The sequence below is a fragment of the Zophobas morio genome, unplaced genomic scaffold, assembly GCF_036711695.1.
Source record: "Zophobas morio isolate AGI-343-1 ecotype UQ-CSIRO unplaced genomic scaffold, CSIRO_AGI_Zmor_V1 ptg000041l, whole genome shotgun sequence".
NCBI classification, from domain to species: Eukaryota; Metazoa; Arthropoda; class Insecta; order Coleoptera; family Tenebrionidae; genus Zophobas; species Zophobas morio.
Genome location: NW_026972146.1, coordinates 1,551,263 through 1,575,272, shown reverse-complemented (window position 1 = coordinate 1,575,272; position 24,010 = coordinate 1,551,263). Strand labels below are relative to the sequence as shown.

The window sequence follows — 24,010 nt, the reverse complement described above, 5'->3', positions numbered from 1 at the left end:
GAGAAACTACAAAGTGAAGCAGTCAAACAACTATATTAAAAACCGTGCACAACACTTAAATACAGAGATATTCTATAAAAAGAATAATACTGAAAAGTACAAACACAAGTTAAAAAAAAATATAAATAAATTATAGGAATATACGGGAATAAAGTTCAGCACCATATAAACTAGTGTAAGAGTTAACAATAGGACGTACGATTTACTTATTTGATTATCTGCATAAATTAAAACATCTTTGGAAGCAACTTTAGCAACAATATTATAGTTTATAACCTACAATAAAATGTCTATAACAAATTACATAATATCACGATGAAAGCACTTTTTTTTAATAGCGTAACAATCAATAATTTATTGTAATTATTCGTTGACCTTGACAAATGCATTCAGTATAGGAATGTGTATGGAAGCAACCGTTACAACTGTCATTCCATGTGTCAAACTACTAAATGACAGCGTCTTATGCGTCCGTTTTGTACCAGCTAGAAGGCGTTTAAAGCCACGTTTGTAGCAGCAATATCGTCAGTTATGTTCCTATTTAATCTTAAGGACGGTACTATGCTATAAAAAATAAAAATCTCTTTAAAACATTAATATAAAAAATACTTGTATAAAATTCTCCACTAAACCTATTTAGGTCCACAAAGACGTAGGCATTATCCCCTCCACTGACGCCACAGCGGGCATCAAATACTCCTCTTTCAAGAAGTTTAAAGGCAGCAAAACAAGATGACCCTGAAACAATTTCAGTTATAAATTTTCAAGCGCCACCTGTCGGACAATAGCTAAAAAATCGTTCCCGATTATCATCAGTTCCATTTAAGTCACAAATACCTGAATACTCTCCAACATTTTCTCCGCTCTCGAAATCTCGTCAATATACAGCGGCTTCTCCTCATGGCTCCGTTTCAAGTCCGCGAACGTTTCCACCTTATCAGTCGGGATGCAATGGAAGACTTTCTCGTAAAACTCCGTATTCAAACTGGCAGTTTTGTACCAGATCTCCTTATAAAAATAATCCGAGATCGGGTCAGTGATATCGAAGTCGATCATCTCGTGCTCTTTCCCCAACAAACCCAAGTGCTCTTTGAACAGATATTTGCGCAAACTGCCCGCGAATTTCCCGCACGGGAAACTCTTCCCGTTCATCACACCGTCGTCGAAGGCTTCGTCCTCGATCAAAACCGCAATTTCCGAGTCCCTTTTGCCGATGAGAGAGCGATCGTTGATGTTGGCTGAGCCACAAATCACGATTTTGTCGTCCACGATCATGAGTTTGGAGTGGACGTAGACTAATTCGGTTATGGGTTCGCAGTTGAGGGTGGAGTGGTTCCTGAGGCCGTAGAAGGAAATGTAGTCGGTGGGGTCCTCGATCCCGTAGTCTTTGAGTCGGTTGAGGATGGCGTCTTTTCCCCTAGACAAATTTGGGTGAAGAGTCACCAACGCTGCAATTTAGTAGTTATACGTACTGCGATATTGAGGCGTAGTTCCAGTGCGTGATGGCGTGCAACGACGTCCCCGTCGGGCCGCCCACTTCACCTTCAAATCCAGGCAATAAAGGCATTATGACATAAACTCTAAACACTTCTTTGGCTCTAAAATAACAACATTAGTTAAAATTTTTTGTTTGTTTGTTTGTTTACTAACTTATAGGCTCGAATTATTCGCTTGTAGAGAGCTTCGGCTATTTGATTCTTGGTGTGCGGGTTGCTATAAGGCAGTGAGATGAAAAACTGGTTCTCTATATAAATGTAATGTTGAGCTTTATTAATTGTGTCAATGTAGGCTTCGTGAATGCTTTGCTCAACAGTATCTGGTTCTAAAAAACCACAAGACCATGTACTAACACTTCGAAGGACCTGTACAAGACAAACACAACATGTAGAGCTTTTTCTAGTAGGCTGCGACGATTTAACACCACGTGATAGCGAACAGATGGCGCTGTGATGACAGTATGATCATGGCCGACTGAGATTCAGCATAATCAGTGGCGTATCACGAAAAGTATTTACCCACCTGGCACGTGACGTGGTGCACTTCATTCGGGAACACCACCGGCAGACTTTTAAAATCGTCGTAGTTTTTTGGCAACAAGTACGGATAAGTCTTATTCGATTTGGCCTTCTCCAGCTTGGTGGCGTTCCACCTCTGGATGAAATGTCTGGCGACGTCCCTCGCCGCCGCCCCCTGGACGCACATCCCCACGTCGTGCCACGGCATCCTCGGCGTGGTCACCCGGTCGATGAAGTCGTCGAACGGCGAGTCCAAATTATTGAAATCTTTGACTATGAAATTAACGTAGTCCTTCCCCACCCATAGTTTCGACGATCCGTTCAAAGTCTCCAGGATTTCCTCGGGAGTTTGATCCTTCTTCTCGGGGGGTTCCTTCTCGTCGACGCTGTCCTCGTGCGAGGTGTAGACTAAACTAATAAGATCTTTTCCTTTGCTTTTGACCGTGTGTTTAATGGCGTCTATCACATTTTTGCGCTCCATGTTGGGAGTATTGCACTTGATTTTTTCGTTGAAGGGCATGAGGAGGTTGTCGCCGGGCTCGAGCTGCGGGAGGGGGCTGGAGGGCTCTTCGGGGGGCTCGGGCTCGGTCACCTCGGGGATGGGGGTTTGTTTGTAGATGGGGATGGGGATGGGGTAGATGGCGTCGCCGCCAGGCACGCTGGAGGTTTTTTTCTTCAGGGACGAAACGTCGAGGGTGGGGGTTATGCTACCGAGGTCCACCAATCTGCCACAACAAAAAAATTACGTAAAAAAATTTCACTTTCTATAATAAATTGATTGATTGATTAATTAATTTTTTTCACTAGCAGCCAGGACGCATGCAAATGTCGACTCATTTAGTGGTAGCAAATTCAACTTTTGCGACCACCGGTTCAAAAAGAAAAATTGAGGTTATGTACGCAATGTTTAATGTGATTATTTCTTAAAAAATGAACAAATGTGTGCTACAAACATTACTTGAGTATACGCATGGTAGTTGGTAGACGGTAGAAGATAAAATGATTAACTCAGCGACAAGTATAAACGGTTTTCTTTGTGTTGAAGATTTAGATTAAGTTTGATTAGGAATCAAAACAAAATCATGTTGCGTCAAAAAATTGAACGTTTTTTTTTTTCAGTTTATTGTCTTATGGTTTCTACTAGTGAAAAAAATAGTATATTAACCACGGTTGCAAAGCCACTTCTAGACCTCGCGCTTCAGAGCCCTCGACGCTGCGCGTCTCGGGTTCTAATTTGCGCTCGGTCTAGAATGCTTGGCTCTGCAACCTTGGCTAATAATATACTATTTTTTTGGTTACCTCGTATAAACAAATCTAAAAAATATTAATGCAGTGTTAGATCACAAGTATACACTCATCATACTTTGTACATTTAAGATTAATTAAATAAAATAAAAAAAATAAAATAAAAATTAATTCATTTTTTCAGCAAAATTTTGGGGCGGCGTCATCAAATTTTCAGGGGGGATGAGCAATACATTGTGATCCAAAATTTACAATATCTATGATAACTTTAAAACATCTCCACGATTTTAAAGCATTCGATTTTGTAGTTTCTGATTAAATCAATAAAATAAATTCACGCACTCATTAATTTTTTTGAGTCACCTGTATATCCAAATCCAAAAAATTATATTTTGTACATTTTAAATAGGATTTATTCAGCAAAATTTTGGGGTGACGTCAATTTTTTATCTTAGTAAGTACTAGCCTCCCCCCTCTTCTATTTCAAAGGACTAATTTTACTTCTGTTAAGTATATGGTCATTTATTTGATTCAGATCGGATAAAATCGATCACTGAAAAAGAGGCAGGGTGGGTGGGCGGGGACAATTATGTTTTTCTGTCGAGTGGGATTGGAAACTAATAATAGAATCTAGAATAGTTTAATGAAAAAAGTAAAAAAAAAAACCTAATCGTATTTTTTTTTTGTTACACTATTTGCTATAAAATTTATTTGTTATTTCATGCATCTGACCTGACTCGACCTACCGTGATCTGACCACTTCTAGTTAGAAAAATAGTCGAAAATGTCAAAAGTGAAAAAATCAGTTTTATCTTATCAAATATTAGCCCCGCCCACCCACCCTCTGTTTTTTTGGAAAGTACTTGATTTGCCAAAATCAGCCTTATCTTAGTAAGTACTAGTCTCCCCTCCTCTTCTATTTCTAAGGACTAATTTTACTTCTGTTAATTAAAAAGTCATTTATTTGATTCAGATCGGATAAAATCGATCACTGAAAACGAGGCCGGGTGGGTGGGCGGGGCTAGTTATGTTCTTCTGTCGAGTGGGACTGGAAACTAATAACAGAATCTAGAATAGTCTAACGAAAAAAGTAAAAAAAAAAAATGCTAATCGTATTTTTTTTGTTATACTAATTGCTATAAAATTTATTTGTTTTTTCATGCATTTGACCTGACTTGACCTACCGTGATCTGACCTCTTTTAGTTAGAAAAATAGTCGAAAATGTCAAGTGTCAAAATCAATTTTATCTTATCAAATATTAGCCCCGCCCACCCACCCTCTGTTTTTTGGAAGGTATTTGATTTGCCAAAATCAGCCTTATCTTAGTAAGTACTAGCCTCCCCCCCTTTTCTATTTCTAACGACTAGTTTTACTTCCGTTAAGAATAAGGTCATTTATTTGATTCAGATCGGATAAAATCGATCACTGAAAAGGAGGCAGGGTGGGTGGGCGGGGCTAGTGATGTTCTTCTGTCGAGTGGGACTGGAAACTAATAATAGAATCTACAATAGTCTAATCAAAAAAGTAAAAAAAAAAGGCTAATCGTATTTTATTTTTGTTATACTAATTGCTATAAAATTTATTTCTTATTTCATGTATCTGACCTGACTCGACCTACCGTGACCTGACCTCTTCTAGTTAGAAAAATAGTCGAAAATGTCAAAATCAGATTTATCTTATCAAATATTAGCCCCGCCCACCCACCCTCAGTTTTTTGGAAGGTATTTGATTTGCCAAAATCAGCCTTATCTTAGTAAGTACTAGCCTCCCCCCTCTTCTATTTCTAAGGACTAATTTTACTTCTGTTAAGTAGTTATAAGGTCATGTATTTGATTCAGATCGGATAAAATCGATCACTGAAAAGGAGGCAGGGTGGGTGGGCGGGGCTAGTGATGTTCTTCTGTCGAGTGGGACTGGAAACTCATAATAGAATCTACAATAGTCTAATCAAAAAAGTAAAAAAAAAGGCTAATCGTATTTTATTTTTGTTATATTAATTGTTATAAAATTTATTTCTTATTTCATGTATCTGACCTGACTCGACCTACCGTGACCTGACCTCTTCTAGTTAGAAAAATAGTCGAAAATGTCAAAATCAGATTTATCTTATCAAATATTAGCCCCGCCCACCCACCCTCAGTTTTTTTGGAATGTATTTGATTTGCCAAAATCAGCCTTATCTTAGTAAGTACTAGCCTCCCCCCTCTTCTATTTCTAAGGACTAATTTTACTTCTGTTAAGTAGTTATAAGGTCATGTATTTGATTCAGATCGGATAAAATCGATCACTGAAAAAGAGACAGGGTGGGTGGGCGGGGCTAGTTATGTACTTCTGTCTAGTGGGACTGGAAACTAATAATAGAATCTAGAATAGACTAATGAAAAAAGTAAAAAAAAAAATGCTAAACGTATTTTTTTTTGTTATACTATTCGCTATAAAATTTATTTGTTATTTCATGCATCTGACCTGACTCTACCTACCGTGACCTGACCTCTTCTAGTTAGAAAAATAGTCGAAAATGTCAAAAGTGCCAAAATCAGTTTTATCTTATCAAATATTAGCCCCGCCCACCCACCCTCTGTTTTTTGGAAGGTATTTGATTTGCCAAAATCAGCCTTATCTTAGTAAGTACTAGCCTCCCCCCCTCTTCTATTTCTAAGGACTAATTTTACTTCGGTTAAGTATAAGGTCATGTATTTGATTCAGATCGTATAAAATCCATCACTGAAAAGGAGACAGGGTGGGTGGGCGGGGCTAGTTATGTTCTTCTGTCGAGTGGGACTAGAAACTAATAATAGAATCTAGAATAGCCTAATAAAAAAAGTTAAAAAAGGCTAATCATATTTTTTTAGTTATACCATTAGCCATAAAATTTATTTCTTATTTCATGCATCTGATCTGACTCGACCTACCGTGACCTGACCTCTTCTAGTTAGAAAAATTGTAAGATCGAAAAACTGAAAAATCAAAAAATTTCATAATCGAAAAACTAAAACGTGGAAAAACTGATACACAGAAAAATCGAAAAATTATAATGTGTCTAAAAATCAAAAAATGGGAAATCGAGAAACTGAAGACACCAAAAATTGTAAAATTCGAAAACTGAAAACCTGACAAATTAAGAAATGAAAAATTCCAAATCGAATAAAAATTAGAAAAAGCAAAAAATTCTAGATGGAGAAATTGCAAATCGAAGAAATGAAAAATCAAAAAATTAAAAATCGAGTATGCACCTGAAAAATCTAAAAATCGAAAATTTGAGAAGTTCCAAAAAAGTGAAAACCTTTAAACTGATAACTCGAAAAATCGCAAACAGAAAAATTGTAAGATCGAAAAACTGAAAAATCAAAAAATTTCATAATCGAAAAACTAAAACGTGGAAAAACTGACACACAGAAAAATCGAAAAATTATAATGTGTCTAAAAATCAAAAAATGAGAAATCGAGAAACGGAAGACAGCAAAAATTGTAAAATTCGAAAACTGAAAACCTGACAGATTTAGAAATGAAAAATTCCAAATCGAATAAAAATTAGAAAAAGCAAAAAATTGTAGATGGAAAAATTGCAAATCGAAGAAATGAAAAATCAAAAAATTAAAAATCGAGTATGCACCTGAAAAATCTAAAAATCGAAAATTTGAAAAGTTCCAAAAAAGTGAAAACCGTTAAATTGATAACTCGAAAAATCGCAAATAGAAAAATTGTAAGAACGAAAAACTGAAAAATCAAAAAATTCCATAATCGAAAAACTAAAACGTGGAAAAACTGACACACAGAAAAATCGAAAAATTATAATGTGTCTAAAAATCAAAAAATGGGAAATTGAGAAACTGAAGACACCAAAAATTGAAAATTCGAAAACTGAAAACCTGACAGATTTAGAAATGAAAAATTCCAAATCGTATAAAAATTAGAAAAAGCAAATAATTGTAGATGGAAAAATTGCAAATCGAAGAAATGAAAAATCAAAAAATTAAAAATCGAGTATGCACCTGAAAAATCTAAAAATCGAAAATTTGAAAAATACCAAAAAGGTGAAAACCTTTAAACTGATAACTCGAAAAATCGCAAACAGAAAAATTGTAAGATCGAAAAACTGAAAAATCAAAAAATTTCATAATCGAAAAACTAAAACGTGGAAAAACTGACACACAGAAAAATCGAAAAATTATAATGTGTCTAAAAATCAAAAAATGGGAAATCGAGAAACTGAAGACACCAAAAATTGTAAAATTCGAAAACTGAAAACCTGACAGATTTAGAAATGAAAAATTCCAAATCGAATAAAAATTAGAAAAAGCAAAAAATTGTAGATGGAAAAATTGCAAATCGAAGAAATGAAAAATCAAAAAATTAAAAATCGAGTATGCACCTGAAAAATCTAAAAATCGAAAATTTGAAAAGTTCCAAAAAAGTGAAAACCGTTAAATTGATAACTCGAAAAATCGCAAATAGAAAAATTGTAAGAACGAAAAACTGAAAAATCAAAAAATTCCATAATCGAAAAACTAAAACGTGGAAAAACTGACACACAGAAAAATCGAAAAATTATAATGTGTCTAAAAATCAAAAAATGGGAAATTGAGAAACTGAAGACACCAAAAATTGAAAATTCGAAAACTGAAAACCTGACAGATTTAGAAATGAAAAATTCCAAATCGTATAAAAATTAGAAAAAGCAAATAATTGTAGATGGAAAAATTGCAAATCGAAGAAATGAAAAATCAAAAAATTAAAAATCGAGTATGCACCTGAAAATCGAAAATTTGAAAAATACCAAAAAGGTGAAAACCTTTAAACTGATAACTCGAAAAATCGCAAACAGAAAAATTGTAAGATCGAAAAACTGAAAAATCAAAAAATTTCATAATCGAAAAACTAAAACGTGGAAAAACTGACACACAGAAAAATCGAAAAATTATAATGTGTCTAAAAATCAAAAAATGGGAAATCGAGAAACTGAAGACACCAAAAATTGTAAAATTCGAAAACTGAAAACCTGACAAATTTAGAAATGAAAAATTCCAAATCGAATAAAAATTAGAAAAAGCAAAAAATTGTAGATGGAAAAATTGCAAATCGAAGAAATGAAAAATCAAAAAATTAAAAATCGAGTATGCACCTGAAAAATCTAAAAATCGAAAATTTGAAAAGTTCCAAAAAAGTGAAAACCGTTAAATTGATAACTCGAAAAATCGCAAATAGAAAAATTGTAAGATCGAAAAACTGAAAAATCAAAAAATTCCATAATCGAAAAACTAAAACGTGGAAAAACTGACACACAGAAAAATCGCAAAATTATAATGTGTCTAAAAATCAAAAAATGGGAAATTGAGAAACTGAAGACACCAAAAATTGAAAATTCGAAAACTGAAAACTTGACAAATTTAAAAATGAAAAATTCCAAATCGAAAAACTGAAGAAACCAAAAACTGAAAATCGAAAAGTTGGAAAATTAAAAATTCAGAAGCTGAAACGATATAGAAAAAAATCAAAAAATTGGAAAAACGAAAAATAATATTTAGAATTCCAAAATCTGCAAACTGAAAAATTGAACATATTAAAAATTAAAAAAATCCAACTGAAAAAGTAAAAAATTTAATATTGAGAAAAAGTTCAAAAAGTGATTATTTTAAAGATAAAAACAAAAGGTTGCAAATGGAAAAATGTAAAAAATGAAAAATTAAAAGTCACTAACTGAAAAATCAAGAAAATAAAAAATTAGAAAATTATAAGATGATGGAAGAACAGAAAAATCAAAAAATTGAAAAATCGAAAAATTGGAGAATCTAAAAAATAAAAATGGAAAGACTGAAGCATCGGAAAAACGAAAAATTGTAATATCTAAAAGTAGAAAACTAAAGATACGAAAAATCGAGAAATCCCAAAAATGAAAAATTTAATAATGAATAATTATTGAAAAATTGTTAAAAAGAAAAATTGAAAAATCGAATTATTAAAAATTAGAAACGCAAAGTCGAAAAGAGAAATATTGAAAAACGAAAGAACTAATAATTATTTGAAAATGTCAAGTGTCAAAATCAATTTTATCTTATCAAATATTAGCCCCGCCCACCCACCCTCTGTTTTTTGGAAGCTATTTGATTTGCCAAAATCGGCCTTATCTTAGTATGTACCAGCCTCTCCCCCTCTTCTATTTCTAAGGACTAGTTTTACTTCCATTAAGAATAAGGTCATTTATTTGATTCAGATCGGATAAAATTGATCACTGAAAAAGAGGTAGGGTGGGTGGGCGGGGCTAGTGATGTTCTTCTGTCTAGTGGGACTGGAAACTAATAATAGAATCTAGAATAGACTATTGAAAAAAGTAAAAAAAAATGCTAAACGTATTTTTTTTTGTTATACTATTCGCTATAAAATTTATTTGTTATTTCATGCATCTGACCTGACTCTACCTACCGTGACCTGACCTCTTCTAGTTAGAAAAATAGTCGAAAATGTCAAAAGTGTCAAAATCAGTTTTATCTCATCAAATATTAGCCCCGCCCACCCACCCTCTGTTTTTTTGGAAGATATTTGATTTGCCAAAATCAGCCTTATCTTAGCAAGTACTAGTCTCCCCTCTTCTTTTATTTCTAAGGACTAATTTTACTTGTGTTAATTAAAAAGTCATTTATTTGATTCAGATCGGATAAAATCGATCACTGAAAAAGAGGCAGGGTGGGTGGGCGGGGCTAGTTATGTTCTGTCGAGTGGGACTGGAAAGTAATAATAGAATCTAAAATAGTCTAACAAAAAAAGTAAAAAAAAAAAAAAAACGCTAATCGTATTTTTTCTTGTTATACTATTTGCTATAAAATTTATTTCTTATTTCATGCATCTGACCTGACTCTACCTACCGTGACCTGACTACTTCTAGTTAGAAAAATAGTCTAAAATGTCAAAAGTCCCAAAAATTTACCATGTTTATGATAACTTTAAAACATTTCCAAGTTGTCAATGCATTCGATTTTGCAGTTTCTGATTAAATCAATAAAATAAATTCACGCATTCATTGCTATTTTTTTGAGTCACCCTGTATACGCAAATTCAAAAAATATGAATGGAATGATAAATCACGAGTGCAGACCCATTATATTTTGTACAATTTAGATACGATTTATTCAGCAAAATTTTGGGGTGACGTCAATTTTTTAGGGGGGATGAGCAATACATTTTGTAAAAAAAAAATGCTTATGATAACTTTAAAACATCTCCAAGACTTAAAAGCATTCAACAATCGGTCCAGTACTTTCGAAAATTATCTGTCTAATTAAAATCCGGGACGGCAGACAGACGGACAGACAGATAGACAGACGGAAACGGGAAACCTATTTATTTCTTCGTACTGTAGGTGTGCTCAAGTGAGGATTTTGAGACATTTAAAAAAATTAATATAATTAAATTATAATAAATTTAAGCCGCAGGTTAAAAAATTACAGTTACATGGCGAAGAAAAACCAATCCATCAACCTTATAATAAGACTACATAAAACCCGTAACTTTATTATTTTTATGCGATTACCCAACCAACCTCACGCAATCCAATTTTCATCACTTACCTATGCTTAGCGTCGTCCCAGCGCCCATAACACAAATCGATCCCTCCCACGAAAGCGTAAGTCTGGTCCACAACGACCATTTTTTCGTGGTGGGCCCACAAGAACACCCCCACTCGAGCATGATCCGGGTGCCTCAAAACCTTAATATTTTCCGACAAATCGGCCAATTTCTGCTTACTGTAGTAACTATTGAGACCTAATGCCACTTCCACCTCTTTGTACAACAACACGAAAATTTTAACCCCACTTTGCTGCAAAACAACGCAAACAGGTGTAAAATATATGCAAAAGTCGATTTTCGCGACTCACAGCTTTCCGTTTTAACAAACTATCCAGCCTCCAGTGGTCGCCACAAATCGCAGGTCGCTTCATATATATCTCGGGACTCAGCCACCAATCCGTGATGAACACCTCCTCTCGGGCGTTCTCGATGGCGTCGGCGACAGCCGACATGTAAGTGGCGCCATCTACGAACCAAGAACACGGGATGGTGGTGCGCACGGGGGCGAATGAACGATGGGGATTGGGTAAGCTGAAACACTGAGCTAAACTATACTTAAGTAACTCCAACAAAAACCCAAACAACCTGGACCGGAGGCTATTTCTTTGAGGGCTTCCACCCACTCCCGACTCTTCCGTCGCGTCCAACACTTAAACGCGATTTGTCTACTGAGAGTGATTATCTGGAAGCCTGTTTCCAGCCCCATGGAGTACAAACCAGAGGAAACCTCGAACCCTTGGTCGAACAAAACCACGCTTTTGATCATCCCGTCTTCAGGGTTGATGTAGCCGAAACACGTATCTTTGATGAAAAACCAGCGCTCCACCCAGCGCGCGCAAATAATATCGTTGCACAAGTGCTGACATCTGTGTAAATTGGGTGAAATTATTTGAGGTTAGGTGACTGGAGCGATGGCTGTACCTTACGCAGAAGAAACAACTGATAAGGCCGCAACAGTTGCAGCCGGCTTGACCCGGATGGGTGCTCCCGGTGCGCTTTTTAACCATGCCTTCTTTCCCTTTGGAACCTAAACCCTGGATGAAGGATAACTGCGACACTTCCAGAAATTCGATCTAAAATAAGACAGTCACGATTTTGGGGTACAGGAAGAGGGGAATTACAGTCGCTGGGTGGTTTCGGTAGATGTTGATGGAGAGTAGATTGTTGAGATAATTTTCGAGTTGTTTAATTCTGTCGCCGAGTTTTTCATAAGCTACTAAAATTTCGGGCTTTTTGGGGAACCTAGAAATATGCATCAAGTAGCTACTTTTTTAAGTAAATTTATTCCAGATTTTCAACACACTGTATAGGATTAACTTCACGTTAATTGAAATTGCTTGTGAACGGATGAAACAATTGAACTGTGTCATGTCCTCCAAAAAATTTATTTAATGGTGGACGGACACGCCAAGGTTATACAAACAATGTCGATCACTGCCATCACGATTAACAGAAATGTGACATTACTAAAACAAACAAAGTGATCACACTGTATGTATAATTGGTATGTAAATAAAAAAAAAGTCATATTTTTTGGTTCTGGCGTCATAAGAGGTTCGAACGTCATTTCTGGGGTCTGATATGGGTCAGTGTTGGGACCTTTGCTATATTTACTATTTATAACGACTTGTTGCGTGCGCATCTGTAGTATAATCTTGTACTTTTGCAAAGATAACGCGAATATAAATAAAAATCTGGCGCAGCTGCAGCAAACATAAACAAAATTAATTAAATAAATAATCGTCGGTTTATAAACAACGAACTATTTATAAATTCCAACAAAGCAAAATTTAATCTGTTCTCAAGCATCTGATAAAGTCAAGATTAGTCTTAAATTTAGTCGTAGAAAAATTTTTTCATGAACCCAATTAAAAACTTACCAGAATTGCGACATTGTTTAAATATTAAACACCTTAAGGCTAAAACGAGGATTTCCGTCCAAATAATCAACTTAAACAATCTAATTCTTAAATCTCGTCAATATTTAATCAAGATATTTGGAGAAATGAGTCGTAAAATTGGGTTTCTAGAATTCGGACAAGCGATTAAGATAAGAACTGGAAATGAAGCATCCTTATATCTCACAAATCGTCTCTATTTTATATCTGTATTTGAAGTGTGTGTGAAGTAACTTTTGGGAACCGCTGAACTCGCACACTTCCACGAAAAACAAATAAAATACAAAATCGAACAAACAAAATAAAAACGACAATAACAACACTAATACCCAACTAAACCATAAACTAGGGTTTAAACTTAAACCCAGACACCATAAACCTGGTAACAAAATTCGGTCAGCGGTCCTCAACATTTCAACACCCTAAACAAACAATCAAATTTTTGCCCATACCTTGGCAGAGCCGCCTTCCTTTTCCCTTTCCCAGCTTTAGGAACATTCATTTTAAAGCTCTTCCTCTTTCTTTTGTGCGTTTTACTGGGAAAGGGTATGTTCAAGCCAGTCCGGAACAGCACCAATTGCTGGTGCAAGTGCTGGATTTGCTTGTACCTTTTTTTAATTTGCCAGGAAAAATTACCATGGGTGAGAGAAATGGTGTATCTACAAACACACAACTAAATTCTGTTTTTGAATGTAGGGGTAACCCACAAATTGGGGTTGAGCATATGTGTGGTCAAACTCCTCTCATAGTCCGTAATAGTCACGGAAATATCAACTGGAGGAATAAAAACGCTCCTTTTGAACGACTTGAACTTAATTGGTGGTTTGTGGATGGTTTGGAAGGACAGTCCATCAATAACATCATCTTAAATTTTTTTTGGTTAATTGTAGTTTGACCAAGCGGGGGTTTACCTTCGATTTCGTCGTCTGAGCGCTCAATGGCCACTGGTCCGTCCCCCACATCCACGATCACGTACGTCTCCGGCACCCCCAATTCGTCATCGAAGTCGGAGCCCCCCAGACTGGGTCTCGTCAGCGACACGTCGTTGGTCTGCCCCGTTTCGTCCTCCTCCTCCATTCTAAAAAACAAGCCAAAAACCAAAATGAACACACGTGTACCGAAAAAACCTGAATTACTCGATTATGTTAACAGTTGACATGAAGTACTTCTGATTTGGCTGGAAAGTGACGAAAAATTCGCGGTTTGTTATCTTATCTTAGACAGGCTTAGTCAGAACAGCGGGGATTATTGTAATGCTACAGTTCTAACCTAACACGGTGAAATTGTTTACGTTTTGGTTGATTTTAAGCAGGCAAATTTGAACGAAAACTTACGTGCGTTGGATGGCGGCCTCTGTTTTCGACTAAATGGTTATAAATAGATGCATGGGGATTGGGTCGGTTAATTAAATAGCGTGCCTCTGATGTAATGTTGTCCTGAGAATTTATTGAGTAATCAGGAAAATTGGAGTATGGTTGGAACCACAAAGAAGTGGACGACCATGAGCTGGGTGCGCCGGAATGTAGGCAACACACTTTACGACATACTTACACGATATGCAAAAGGGCGCTGGATTCCAGCGGCGGCGCGGGGTTTTTGGAGAAAGGGGCACCAGTAGAGAAGAAATTGGGTGAAAGTTGTTTCGACAGAACTTCCCTAGTCCAACAAATACAACTTCTTTCCACATAATTTTCTTTGCAAACGTCATTAATATTATTATTTAGTATTAATTCAGTGAAATGTAAAAATTTCTAGAATTGAGTAAATTTTTGAAATTTCCCGAAGTTCCAGATTTTCTAAATAATTTCAACATTTTCCTCAGTTTTCAAGATTCTAGGTATTACAGATTTTTTACACTTTCTAGACATTTCCAGATTTTTTTAAATTAATATACCCCAAGAATTAATAAATCTTCGAAATTTTTGGAATTTCTGGAATTTTTAGAATTTCTGAGATGTGTAAGATAATAATTAGGGTGTTCAAGGCCCCTTTTACTTGGAGGATTTATAATACATAATTAAAACTATTCTTCAAATTTTTGCGATTTTTAGATTTTTAGGATTTTTGTTTTGTTTAGAATCTTTGGAATCTTTAAAATTTTTGTCATGTTAAAAGTTCATGCGTTTTTTACAACTGATAGAATCTTTGAAATATTTGGAACAGAATTTTAAAAACCTTTTGAGTCCTGAGAGTATATAGAATTTTTAAAGTCCTTCGACAATTTTTGTAAATTTGGATTCTAGTGTATGAAAACTTTAAGATTTTTAGAATATGTCTTTAGAATTTTTCAAAGGTTTGCAAGCTTTACGTGTAAACTTTTGAAATTTTGAGATTTAATATTTTTTATTTTCTTTTAATTTTTGGGAATTTTCGTAATTTGCGAAATGTTCAAAATTTCCAGAATATTCAGAATTTCCAAATAGCCCAATTTTCCAGATTTTCCGAAGTACACAAAATTTCCACATTTTCCAAAATTTCTAAAATTACCAGTTATACCAGAATTTTGAAATTCAACCTTTTCCAAATATTTTCAAGATTTCTGCCACATTTATCCCACATTTTCTAATTTTTTTTTAGATTTTCTAAAATTTATAGATCTCAAGGGTCTAAATTTTTGGAATTTTTGGATTCTCTTAAAACTTTAGAGTCTCCAAAATTTATAACAAAATAATTAGAGTGTTCAAGGCCTTCAGTGCTTTCAGGATTTATGAAAATTAAAGAAAGCATTTTTCCGATTTTTAAGATTTTTAGATCTTTAAGATTTTTGTTTTCTTTGAAGTCTTCGGAATTTTTAAAATCTTTGGGCATTTTAAGAGTTCACGCGATTTTTACAACTTTTAGAATCTTTAGCATTTTGAAATTTCTCTAGAACCTTTAGAATCTTTTAACTAATCGAAACAGAATTTTAGCTTTTGACCCTTAGAGTCCCTAGAGACTTTAGACCCTTTAAAGCCTTTAAAATCTTTAGTCTTTAGACTCTTTAGAGTCTTTCCAATCCATGAAAGTTTGGATACTTAAGAATTACTAGAAATTTTATAAAGTTTAGAATTTTTATAATTTCTAGAAACATTAATACTTCCAAGATCTTTGCAATTTTTGAAAAGTTTGAAAACTTTTAAATATGTATTTCAAACATTTGGAAACTTTGGAATTTTAGAATATCTATAATCTTAAGATTATGTAAACCTTTGAAATTTTGAGATTTAATGTTTTTTATTTTCTTTTAATTTTTGGGAATTTTCGTAATTTGCAAAAATTTTCAAAATTTCCTGAATGTTCAGATTTTCCAAATAGCCCAATTTTTCAGGTTTTCTGAAGTACACAAAATTTCCACATTTTCCAAAATTTGTAAAATTATTTATTATAGCAGAATTTTGAAATTCAACCTTTTCCAAATATTTTCAAGAATTCTAGGTCTATCACATTTTTCCCACACTTTCTAATTTTTTTTTAGATTTTCTAAAATTTCTAGATCTCAAGTGTCTAAATCTTTGAAATTTTTGGAATCTCTGGAATCTTTACAGTCTTCAAGATTCATAAGATAATAATTAGGGTGTTCAAGGCCTTCAGTGCTTTCAAAATTTATAAAAATTAAAGAAAGCATTCTTCCGATCTTTACGATTTTTAGGTCTTGAAGATTTTTATTTTCTTTATAGTCTTTGGAATTTTTAAAACCTTTGGCATTTTAAGAATTCACGCGATTTTTACAAGTTTTAGAATCTTTGGCTTTTTGGAATTTCTCTAGAACCTTTAGAATCTTTCGAGTATTCGAAACAGAATTTTAGCTTTTGGCCCTTAGAGACTTTAAACCCTTTAAAGTTTTTAAAATCTTTACTCTTTAGACTCTTTAGAGTCTTTCCAATTCATGGAAATTCGGATATTTTAGAATTAGTAGAAATTTTATAAGGTTTAGAATTTTTATAATTTCTAGAAACATTAATACTTCCAAGATCTTTGCAATTTTTGAAAAGTTTGAAAACTTTTAAATATGTATTTCAAACATTTGGAAGCTTTGGAATTTTTAGAATATCTATAATATGAAGATTATGTAAACCTTTGAATTTAATATTTTTTATCTTCTATTAATTTTTGGGAATTTCCGTAATTTGCAAAATGTTCAAAATTTCCAGAATGTTCAGATTTTCCAAATAGCCCAATTTTTCAGATTTTTTGAAGTACACAAAATTTCAACATTTTCCAAAATTTTTAAAATTATCAGTCATACCAGAATTTTGAAATTCAACCTTTTCCAAATATTTTCAAGATTTCTAGGTCTACCACATTTTTTCCACACTTTCTAAATTTTTTCAGGATTTTCTAAAATTTATAGATCTCAAGAGTCTAAATCTTTTGAATTTTTACAGTCTCAAAAATTTATAAGATAATAATTAGGGTGTTCAAAGCCTTCAGTGCTTTCAGGATTTATTAAAATTAAAGAAAGCATTTTTCCGATCTTTACAATTTTTAGGTCTTTAAGATTTTTGTTTTCGTTAAAATCTTTGGCATTTTAATAATTCACGCGATTTTTACAATCTTTTACTTATCTTTGGCATTTTGGAATTTCTCTAGAACCTTTATAATTTTTCAAAAAAAAAAAAAAATTCGAAACAGAATTTTAACTTTTGGCCCTTAGAGTCCTTAGAAACTTTAGACCCTTTAAAGCCATTAAAATTTTTAGTCTTTAGACCCTTTAGTCTTTCCAAACCAGATTTGGATACTTAAGAATTACTAGAAATTTTATAAGGTTTAGAACTTTTATAATTTCTAGGAACATTAATATTTCCAAGATCTTTGCAATTTTTAAGATTTTGTTGGATGTTTCTTCTATTTAGAACCTAAAACTTTAGTTTATTTCGCATCTTCGGTGTCTTTATAATTCGCAGATTCTAGTGTATGAAAATTTTAAGGTTTTTAGAATGTGTCGAGTCGTTAGAATTTTTGAAAGGTTTGAAACTTTCTAAATATGTATTTCAAACATTTGGAAACTTTGGAATTTTTAGAATACCTAACATTGTGTAAACTTTTGAAATTTTGAGATTTAATATTTTTTATTTTCTTTTAATTTTTGGAGATTTTGGTAATTTACAAAATTTTCAAAATTTCCAGAGTGTTCAGATTTTCCAAATAGCCCAATTTTTCAGATTTTCCGTAGTACATAAAATGACCAGAATTTCCACATTTTCCAATATTTCTAAAATTATCAGTTATAGCAGAATTTTGAAATTCAACCTTTTCCAAATATTTTCAAGATTTCTAGGTCTACCACATTTTTCCCACACTTTCTATTTTTTTTTTAGATTTTCTAAAATTTGTAGATCTCAAGAGTCTAAATCTTTGGAATTTTTACAGTCTCAAAAATTTTTGAAAAGTTTGAAACTTTTTAAATATGTATTTCAAACATTTGGAAGCTTTGGAATTTTTAGAATATCTAAGACTGTGTAAACTTTTGAAATTTTGAGATTTAATATTTTTTATTTTCTTTTAATTTTTGTGAATTTTCGTATTTGCAAAAATTTTCAAAATCTCCAGAATGTTCAGATTTTCCAAATAGCCCAATTTTTCACATTTTCCAATATTTCTAAAATTATCAGTTATAGCAGAATTTTGAAATTCAAACTTGTCCAAATATTTTCAAAATTTCTAGGTCTACCACATTTTTCCCACACTTTTTAAATTTTTTCAGATTTTCTAAAATTTATAGATCTCGGGAGTCTAAATCTTTGGAATTTTTAGAATCTCTGGAATCTTTACAGTCTCCAAGATTTATAAGATAATAATTAGGGTGTTCAAGATCTTCAGTGCTTTTAGGATTCATAAAAATTAAAGAAATCATTTTTCCTATCTTTACGGTTTTTAGGTCTTTAAAATTTTTTGTTTTCTTTAAAGTCTTTTTCAGATTTTCCGAAGTACACAAAATAACCAGAATTTCCACATTTTCCAAAATCTCCAAAATTATCAGTTATACCAAAATTTTGAAATTCAATGTTTTCCAAATATTTTCAAGATTTCTAGGTCTACCACATTTTTCCCTCACTTTCTCGATTTTTTACATTTTCTAAAATTTATAAATCTCAGGAGTCGAAATCTTTGGAACTTTTGGAATCTCTGGAATCTTTAGTCTCCAAGATTTATAAGATAATATAATTAGGGTGTTCAAGGCCTTCAGTGCTTTCAGGATTTATAAAAATTAAAGAAAGCATTTTTCCGATATTTACGATTTTTAGATCTTTAAGATTTTTGTTTTCGTTAAAATCTTTGGCATTTTAAGAATTCACGCGATTTTTACAATCTTTTACTTATCTTTGGCATTTTGGAATTTCTCTAGAACCTTTATAATCTTTCAAAAAAAAAAAAAATTCGAAACAGAGCTTTTGGCCCTTAGCGTCCTTAGAGACTTTAGACCCTTTAAAGCCATTCAAATCTTTAGTCTTTAGACGCTTTAGAGTCTTTCCAAACCAGATTTGGATACTTAAAAATTACTGGAAATTTTATAAGATTTAGAACTTTTATCATTTCTAGGAACATTAATATTTCCAAGATCTTTGCAATTTTTAAGATTTTGTTGGATGTTTCTTCTATTTAGAACCTAAAACTTCAGTTTATTTAGCATCTTCGGTGTCTTTATAATTCCCAAATTCTACTGTATGAAAACTTTAAGATTTTTAGGATGGTCGAGTTTTTAGAATTTTTGAAAAGTTTGAAACCTTTTAAATTTGTATTTCAAAGATTTGGAAACTTTGAAATTTTTAGAATATCTAAGATTGTGTAAACTTTTGAAATTTTGAAATTCAATATTTTTTATTTTCTTTTAATTTTTGGGAATTTTCGTAATTTGCAAAATTTTCAAAATTTTTAGAATGTTCAGATTTTCCAAATAGCCCAATTTTTCAGATTTTCCGAAGTACACAAAGTTTTCATCTTTTCCAAAATTTCTAAAATTATCAATTATGCCAGAATTTTGAAATTCAACCTTTTCCAAATATTTTCAAGATTTCTAGACTACCACATTTTCCCCTCACTTTCGAAATTTTTTCAGGTTTTCTAAAATTTATAGATCTCAGAAGTCTAAATCTTTGGAATTTTTGGAATCTTTGGGATCTTTACATTCTCCAAGATTTATAAGATTAGGGTGTTCAAGGCCTTCAGTTCTTACAGGATTTATAGAAACTAAAGAAAGCATTTTTCCGATTTTTCCAATTTTTAGGTCTTTAAAACTTTTGTTTTCTTTAGTCTTTGGAATTTTAAAAATTTTTGGCTTTTTGGAATTTCTTTAGAACATTTAGAATGTTTCGAATATTCCTAACACAATTTTAGCTTTTGACCCCTTTGAGTCCTTAGAGTCTTTAGAGCCTTTAAAATCTTTAAAGTCTTTTGAATATTTAGTCTTTAGAGTCTTTCGAATCTGCGAAAATTTTGAACACTCTGGGAATCACTATGAGTTTTATAAGGCGTAAAATTTCTGCAATTTCTAAGATCATTAGTACCCCCAGGTTCTTTAAAATTTTTAAGCTATTGTTAGACCTTTTTTAGATTTAGAACATTAGAACTTTAGTTTATTTAGAATCTTAAGTGTCTTTAACCATTTACAAATTCTAGTGTACCTATATAATCCGTAACCACTGGAAATTTTGGAATCTACAGAATCTCAAAAATCTAGTATCACTAGAATTTCTATGATCTTTAGAGATTTCGGATTTTCATTATTTTTAGATCTTCAGGATTTTTATCATCTTTCCAATTTTTAAATATTTAGAATTTGTGGAATCTTCGGAAGTTTTGAAATCCCTGAAATCCCTTTAGAATTTTTAAATTGCCGGCTCCTCTAGCTTTTTTAAATTTTTTGAAATTTCTGAAACCCTCTAGTCCTTAGAGTTTTTGGCATCCTTGGAAACCTTAAAACCTTTGAAAGGGTTAGAATATTTGGGACTTGTCTAATAAAAATGGATATAGACATCAGACAGACACACAGACAGGCAGACAGACGGACGGAAACGGGAGACCAATTTTTCGTACTCTAGAGGCCAATGGACTCGATTATTATACTTCCTTAGGTTACCCTCGCGGAGTAAAAAGACGAACTTACCTTGATTATGAAGCACACTTTTTCCTGATAATTCATTCTCCGAAAATGAAGTTGTATTGTTACGTATTTGAGGGATTTATCTTCCAAAAACCCTCAATCTTTGACACGTACTTATTTAATTGTGCGCAAACATATTACCACGAATTAGGTCCTAATCTGTGCTAATATTTAACTAAATAATACTCCAGCATTCACGAATTCGTATACTTAAACCTCTCAGCCAAAAACATGTTCCTTTCGTGTCTGACACCCAAAACAACATGTTCATATCTCTGGTCCCTTTATTGCTCATTTTTTCCCATTTCGCTGCATCCCAGTCCCAGTTTTTAGTCCCAGATTTAAATTACTTACAAATAATCCAAATCTTGCAGTCGGTTTTAGCACAACTACCCAACAACGAATGCACAAATCATTTTTCAAACTTCGTACAAGCACTAAGAACGGGGGAAACATGGGCCTTAACTAGTAAGTAATAAGACTCTAGAACCAACTATGCATAAAACGTTTATTAGTGCTAGACGCAACTGCCAAACCTCAAGCCGGCATTCTCCTGGGAAACATCATGCACGTGGGAAACTACGACGAGTGTCTAGAAATAGACCAAAAGGTCAAAACAAACCGAATTCAAGGTAAATATTGTACCGCATTTTTCGGAGCGCATCCGAAATACGGAACCGGACTGAGCAAATTGTTGGATGAACTAATGGTGACTACGAAAACAACCCCAAATTGTCTGCTTACTCGTGGTTTTAGGGCGATTTCACCAGGAACGAAGACGAATACCAACTCACAGAGGACGCCAGACTGTCTTACGGGTGGTGTGTACCTAAGGCATGCACTGGGGCGAATTTACAAAATTTGGCAGATGTTTTGGAAAATATGACCATGTCTCCGCTGCATTTCACTTTCGACGACAAGTTCTGCGACGGTGGAGACCCTAGAGAATTTTCATCTTGGGCAATTTTTGCCATGTACTACTACCTACTAACTTTAAAAAAAATTCAGTAACGTTTTAATTGTAGTGTGGTGTTTTCGCTCTTTGCTCTACTTCTTGTTTTTGGTACCATGTACGACGTCATGGTGTTCAGAAAAATTTCAGACTACAACAAGGAACCAAATTTGCTGATGGCTTTCTCTGTTCTGGCGAACGGTAAAAAAATGTTGTCTGTATCCACAGCAGAAGGAAGTTTAAACTGTTTGAATGGACTTCGAGTAATAAGTATGATGTGGATTGTGTTGGCGCATAGTTTTCAAACTTCGTTTTTCGTTCCGCACGTAAATGGGAAAGAATTGATGGTAATAATAATAATAATCATAAAAATCAAAAATCTGTACTAACAATTATTAGACGTGGAAAGATCGTACCGAGAACTCATTTATCGCAGGAAGCTCAATGGCTGTGGACACTTTCTTTACCATTAGTGGGTTACTAGTGGTCTATTTATACATGAAAAGTCAAGCCAAAGGTACCAAATTTTCCCTACCCATGTTCTACATACACAGGATTCTGAGGTACTAAACCCCTTGATCGACTTTTTGCGAATCATAAAATTCCAGACTAACTCCATCGCTAGCAATGGTTGTGCTATTCTCAGCGACGTTACTCAAACACATGGGCAGAGGCCCATTTTGGCCCATCGTGGACGAAATGTTCCAGAAGCCGTGCGAAGAAAACTGGTGGTCCACTCTGATCTATTTACAAATTTTTATCAATCCAGATAATCAAGTAAACGTTTGAAACTGTGGTACCAACTAGGTACTTCATGTGTCTGTTTTAGTGCGTAGGACAAGCTTGGTACTTAGCTGTGGACACCCAGATGTACTTTCTGTCGCCTTTGATATTTTTCCCTCTCGTGAAGTGGCCCAAACAAACTATTGGTGCTATCATGACGTACGTGGTTGTCAATTGTGGCTACGTTTTCGGAATAACGTGGGTGAAACACCTCGGTACCACTTTTTTGAAGTACGTTTTCATTTTTTTGGTTATTTATTAGTTTTAATGGTTTGTCTTCCAGTCAAGACGCCACCCAGTATAATTATTTGTACAGTCCGACTCATGTTAGAGGTACTGTGTACTTAATCGGGATGGTTTGTGGGTACTTAGTTTACAAAACTAGAACTAATCCTCTTAAATTAACTAAAACAAAAGTAACTACATTGTGGTTATTTTCTTTGGTGACACTGGTTGCTGTAGTTCTGGGTCATTCATCGATGATTTCGGCTCCTGAGTACAACGTTCTGGACTCTTCGTTCTTCAATTCGTTGACAAGAGTGGGCTGGGCGATAGCATTGTCCGTTATAATTATACTATGTGTCAACGGTTACGGTGGTCTAGTCGATTCTTTTCTCTCAAACACAATCTTCAACGTCTTAATTCGACTAAACTACAGTATTTACCTTCTTCATTTGAACGTACTAATTTCAGTAGCAGCTCAAGGTCGAGCTCCCACGTACTTTGCCAATCTACTAGGGGTATAATAGTCTTTCTTTTCTAAGTCTAGTCTAACTTTTTCTTTCAGTTCCACCAGTTTTGGGGTGATTATATGTTTAGCCTTGGCGCTTCAGTGTTATGGACCTTGGCGTTTGAGTCGCCTGTCATAACAATAGAAAGGATTATTTTTAACACTAGTATGTTATCTTGAAGAGTAATAATTAAGTAATTACTGATTGTTTGCAGAAAGTTCAAGTAAAGCTACGACTGATATAAAAAACACCAATGGAGACGTAGTCGCTATACAAATTGTGAACAATTTAAAAAATGACACAAACTTAGCTAAGTCATAACACTACAAACCCCAATAAAAATGTCAACAATGTTTTATTTATTTGGCATGCTATAGTGAAACGTCACCTTATAAAAAAATCAACAATCTAATTTACCATTTTAGATATGTTGTTCTGAAAAGACGACTACGTATATTAAGAAACAAGGCAAAATATAAGCCCCGCCCACCCACCCTGTCTCGATTCTGATGATTTTTTTATTCGTCGTGAGCCAAGAGGGCGGAGCTTAATTGCAAAATCATTATTTCTCTACAAGAAATTACCATCTAAGAGTATAGTGTTACTCAAAGAATACTATGTACATATATTAAGAAAAAATTAAAGCCAAAGATTAAGTCTGACCTATACCTGTCCTGATCTAATAAATAGTAATGAAATTTTTTTTCGTTGGCAGACCTAAATCCATATTTACTTACAAAAA

At 33.6% G+C, this 24,010-nt stretch overlaps 2 protein-coding genes across 4 annotated transcripts; one reads left to right on the top strand and one right to left on the bottom strand.

Moving 5' to 3' along the window:
• Nucleotides 1–14: 14 nt before the first annotated feature.
• Pld (Phospholipase D) lies at nt 15–20,875 on the bottom strand. 3 transcript variants are annotated; one of them, XM_064071834.1, is made up of 14 exons: nt 20,806–20,875; nt 13,634–13,800; nt 13,430–13,586; nt 13,175–13,381; nt 11,946–12,066; nt 11,746–11,897; nt 11,410–11,690; nt 11,133–11,368; nt 10,824–11,074; nt 2,020–2,740; nt 1,651–1,862; nt 1,473–1,598; nt 838–1,417; nt 15–738 (listed from the first exon to the last, which is right to left on the bottom strand). In XM_064071834.1, exons 2-14 carry the CDS (start codon nt 13,797–13,799, stop codon nt 637–639), a joined length of 3,312 nt encoding a protein of 1,103 aa, XP_063927904.1. In that variant the 5' UTR covers nt 13,800; nt 20,806–20,875; the 3' UTR covers nt 15–636. The 3 variants fall into 3 exon arrangements, with proteins under 3 accessions (XP_063927904.1, XP_063927903.1, XP_063927902.1); XM_064071833.1 differs by lacking the exon at nt 20,806–20,875 and adding an exon at nt 14,057–14,216; XM_064071832.1 differs by lacking the exon at nt 20,806–20,875 and adding an exon at nt 13,859–13,968.
• On the top strand, nt 20,851–23,621 carry LOC135140790 (nose resistant to fluoxetine protein 6-like). The gene is made up of 11 exons (XM_064071467.1): nt 20,851–20,868; nt 20,994–21,270; nt 21,318–21,511; nt 21,559–21,776; nt 21,828–22,101; nt 22,154–22,317; nt 22,363–22,531; nt 22,584–22,768; nt 22,821–23,277; nt 23,325–23,433; nt 23,483–23,621. The coding sequence occupies exons 1-11, from the start codon at nt 20,851–20,853 to the stop codon at nt 23,587–23,589; spliced, it is 2,172 nt and encodes a 723-aa protein (XP_063927537.1). The 3' UTR covers nt 23,590–23,621.
• The last annotated feature ends 389 nt before the right edge of the window (nt 23,622–24,010 follow it).

What these genes read in the sequence shown, in the direction of transcription:
- Pld (XM_064071832.1), bottom strand. Translation starts at nt 13,881, where the DNA reads ATGTCAACTGTTAACATAATCGA. An exon ending in TCAACTGTTAACATAATCGA is followed by an intron (nt 13,801 to 13,858) that starts GTAATTCAGGTT and finishes CTTGTTTTTTAG; the next exon opens with AATGGAGGAGGAGGACGAAA. An exon ending in AGTTGTTTCTTCTGCGTAAG is followed by an intron (nt 11,691 to 11,745) that starts GTACAGCCATCG and finishes CAATTTACACAG; the next exon opens with ATGTCAGCACTTGTGCAACG.
- LOC135140790 (XM_064071467.1), top strand. An exon ending in TCTTGGGCAATTTTTGCCAT is followed by an intron (nt 21,777 to 21,827) that starts GTACTACTACCT and finishes TTTTAATTGTAG; the next exon opens with TGTGGTGTTTTCGCTCTTTG. An exon ending in ACTTTGCCAATCTACTAGGG is followed by an intron (nt 23,278 to 23,324) that starts GTATAATAGTCT and finishes TTTTTCTTTCAG; the next exon opens with TTCCACCAGTTTTGGGGTGA.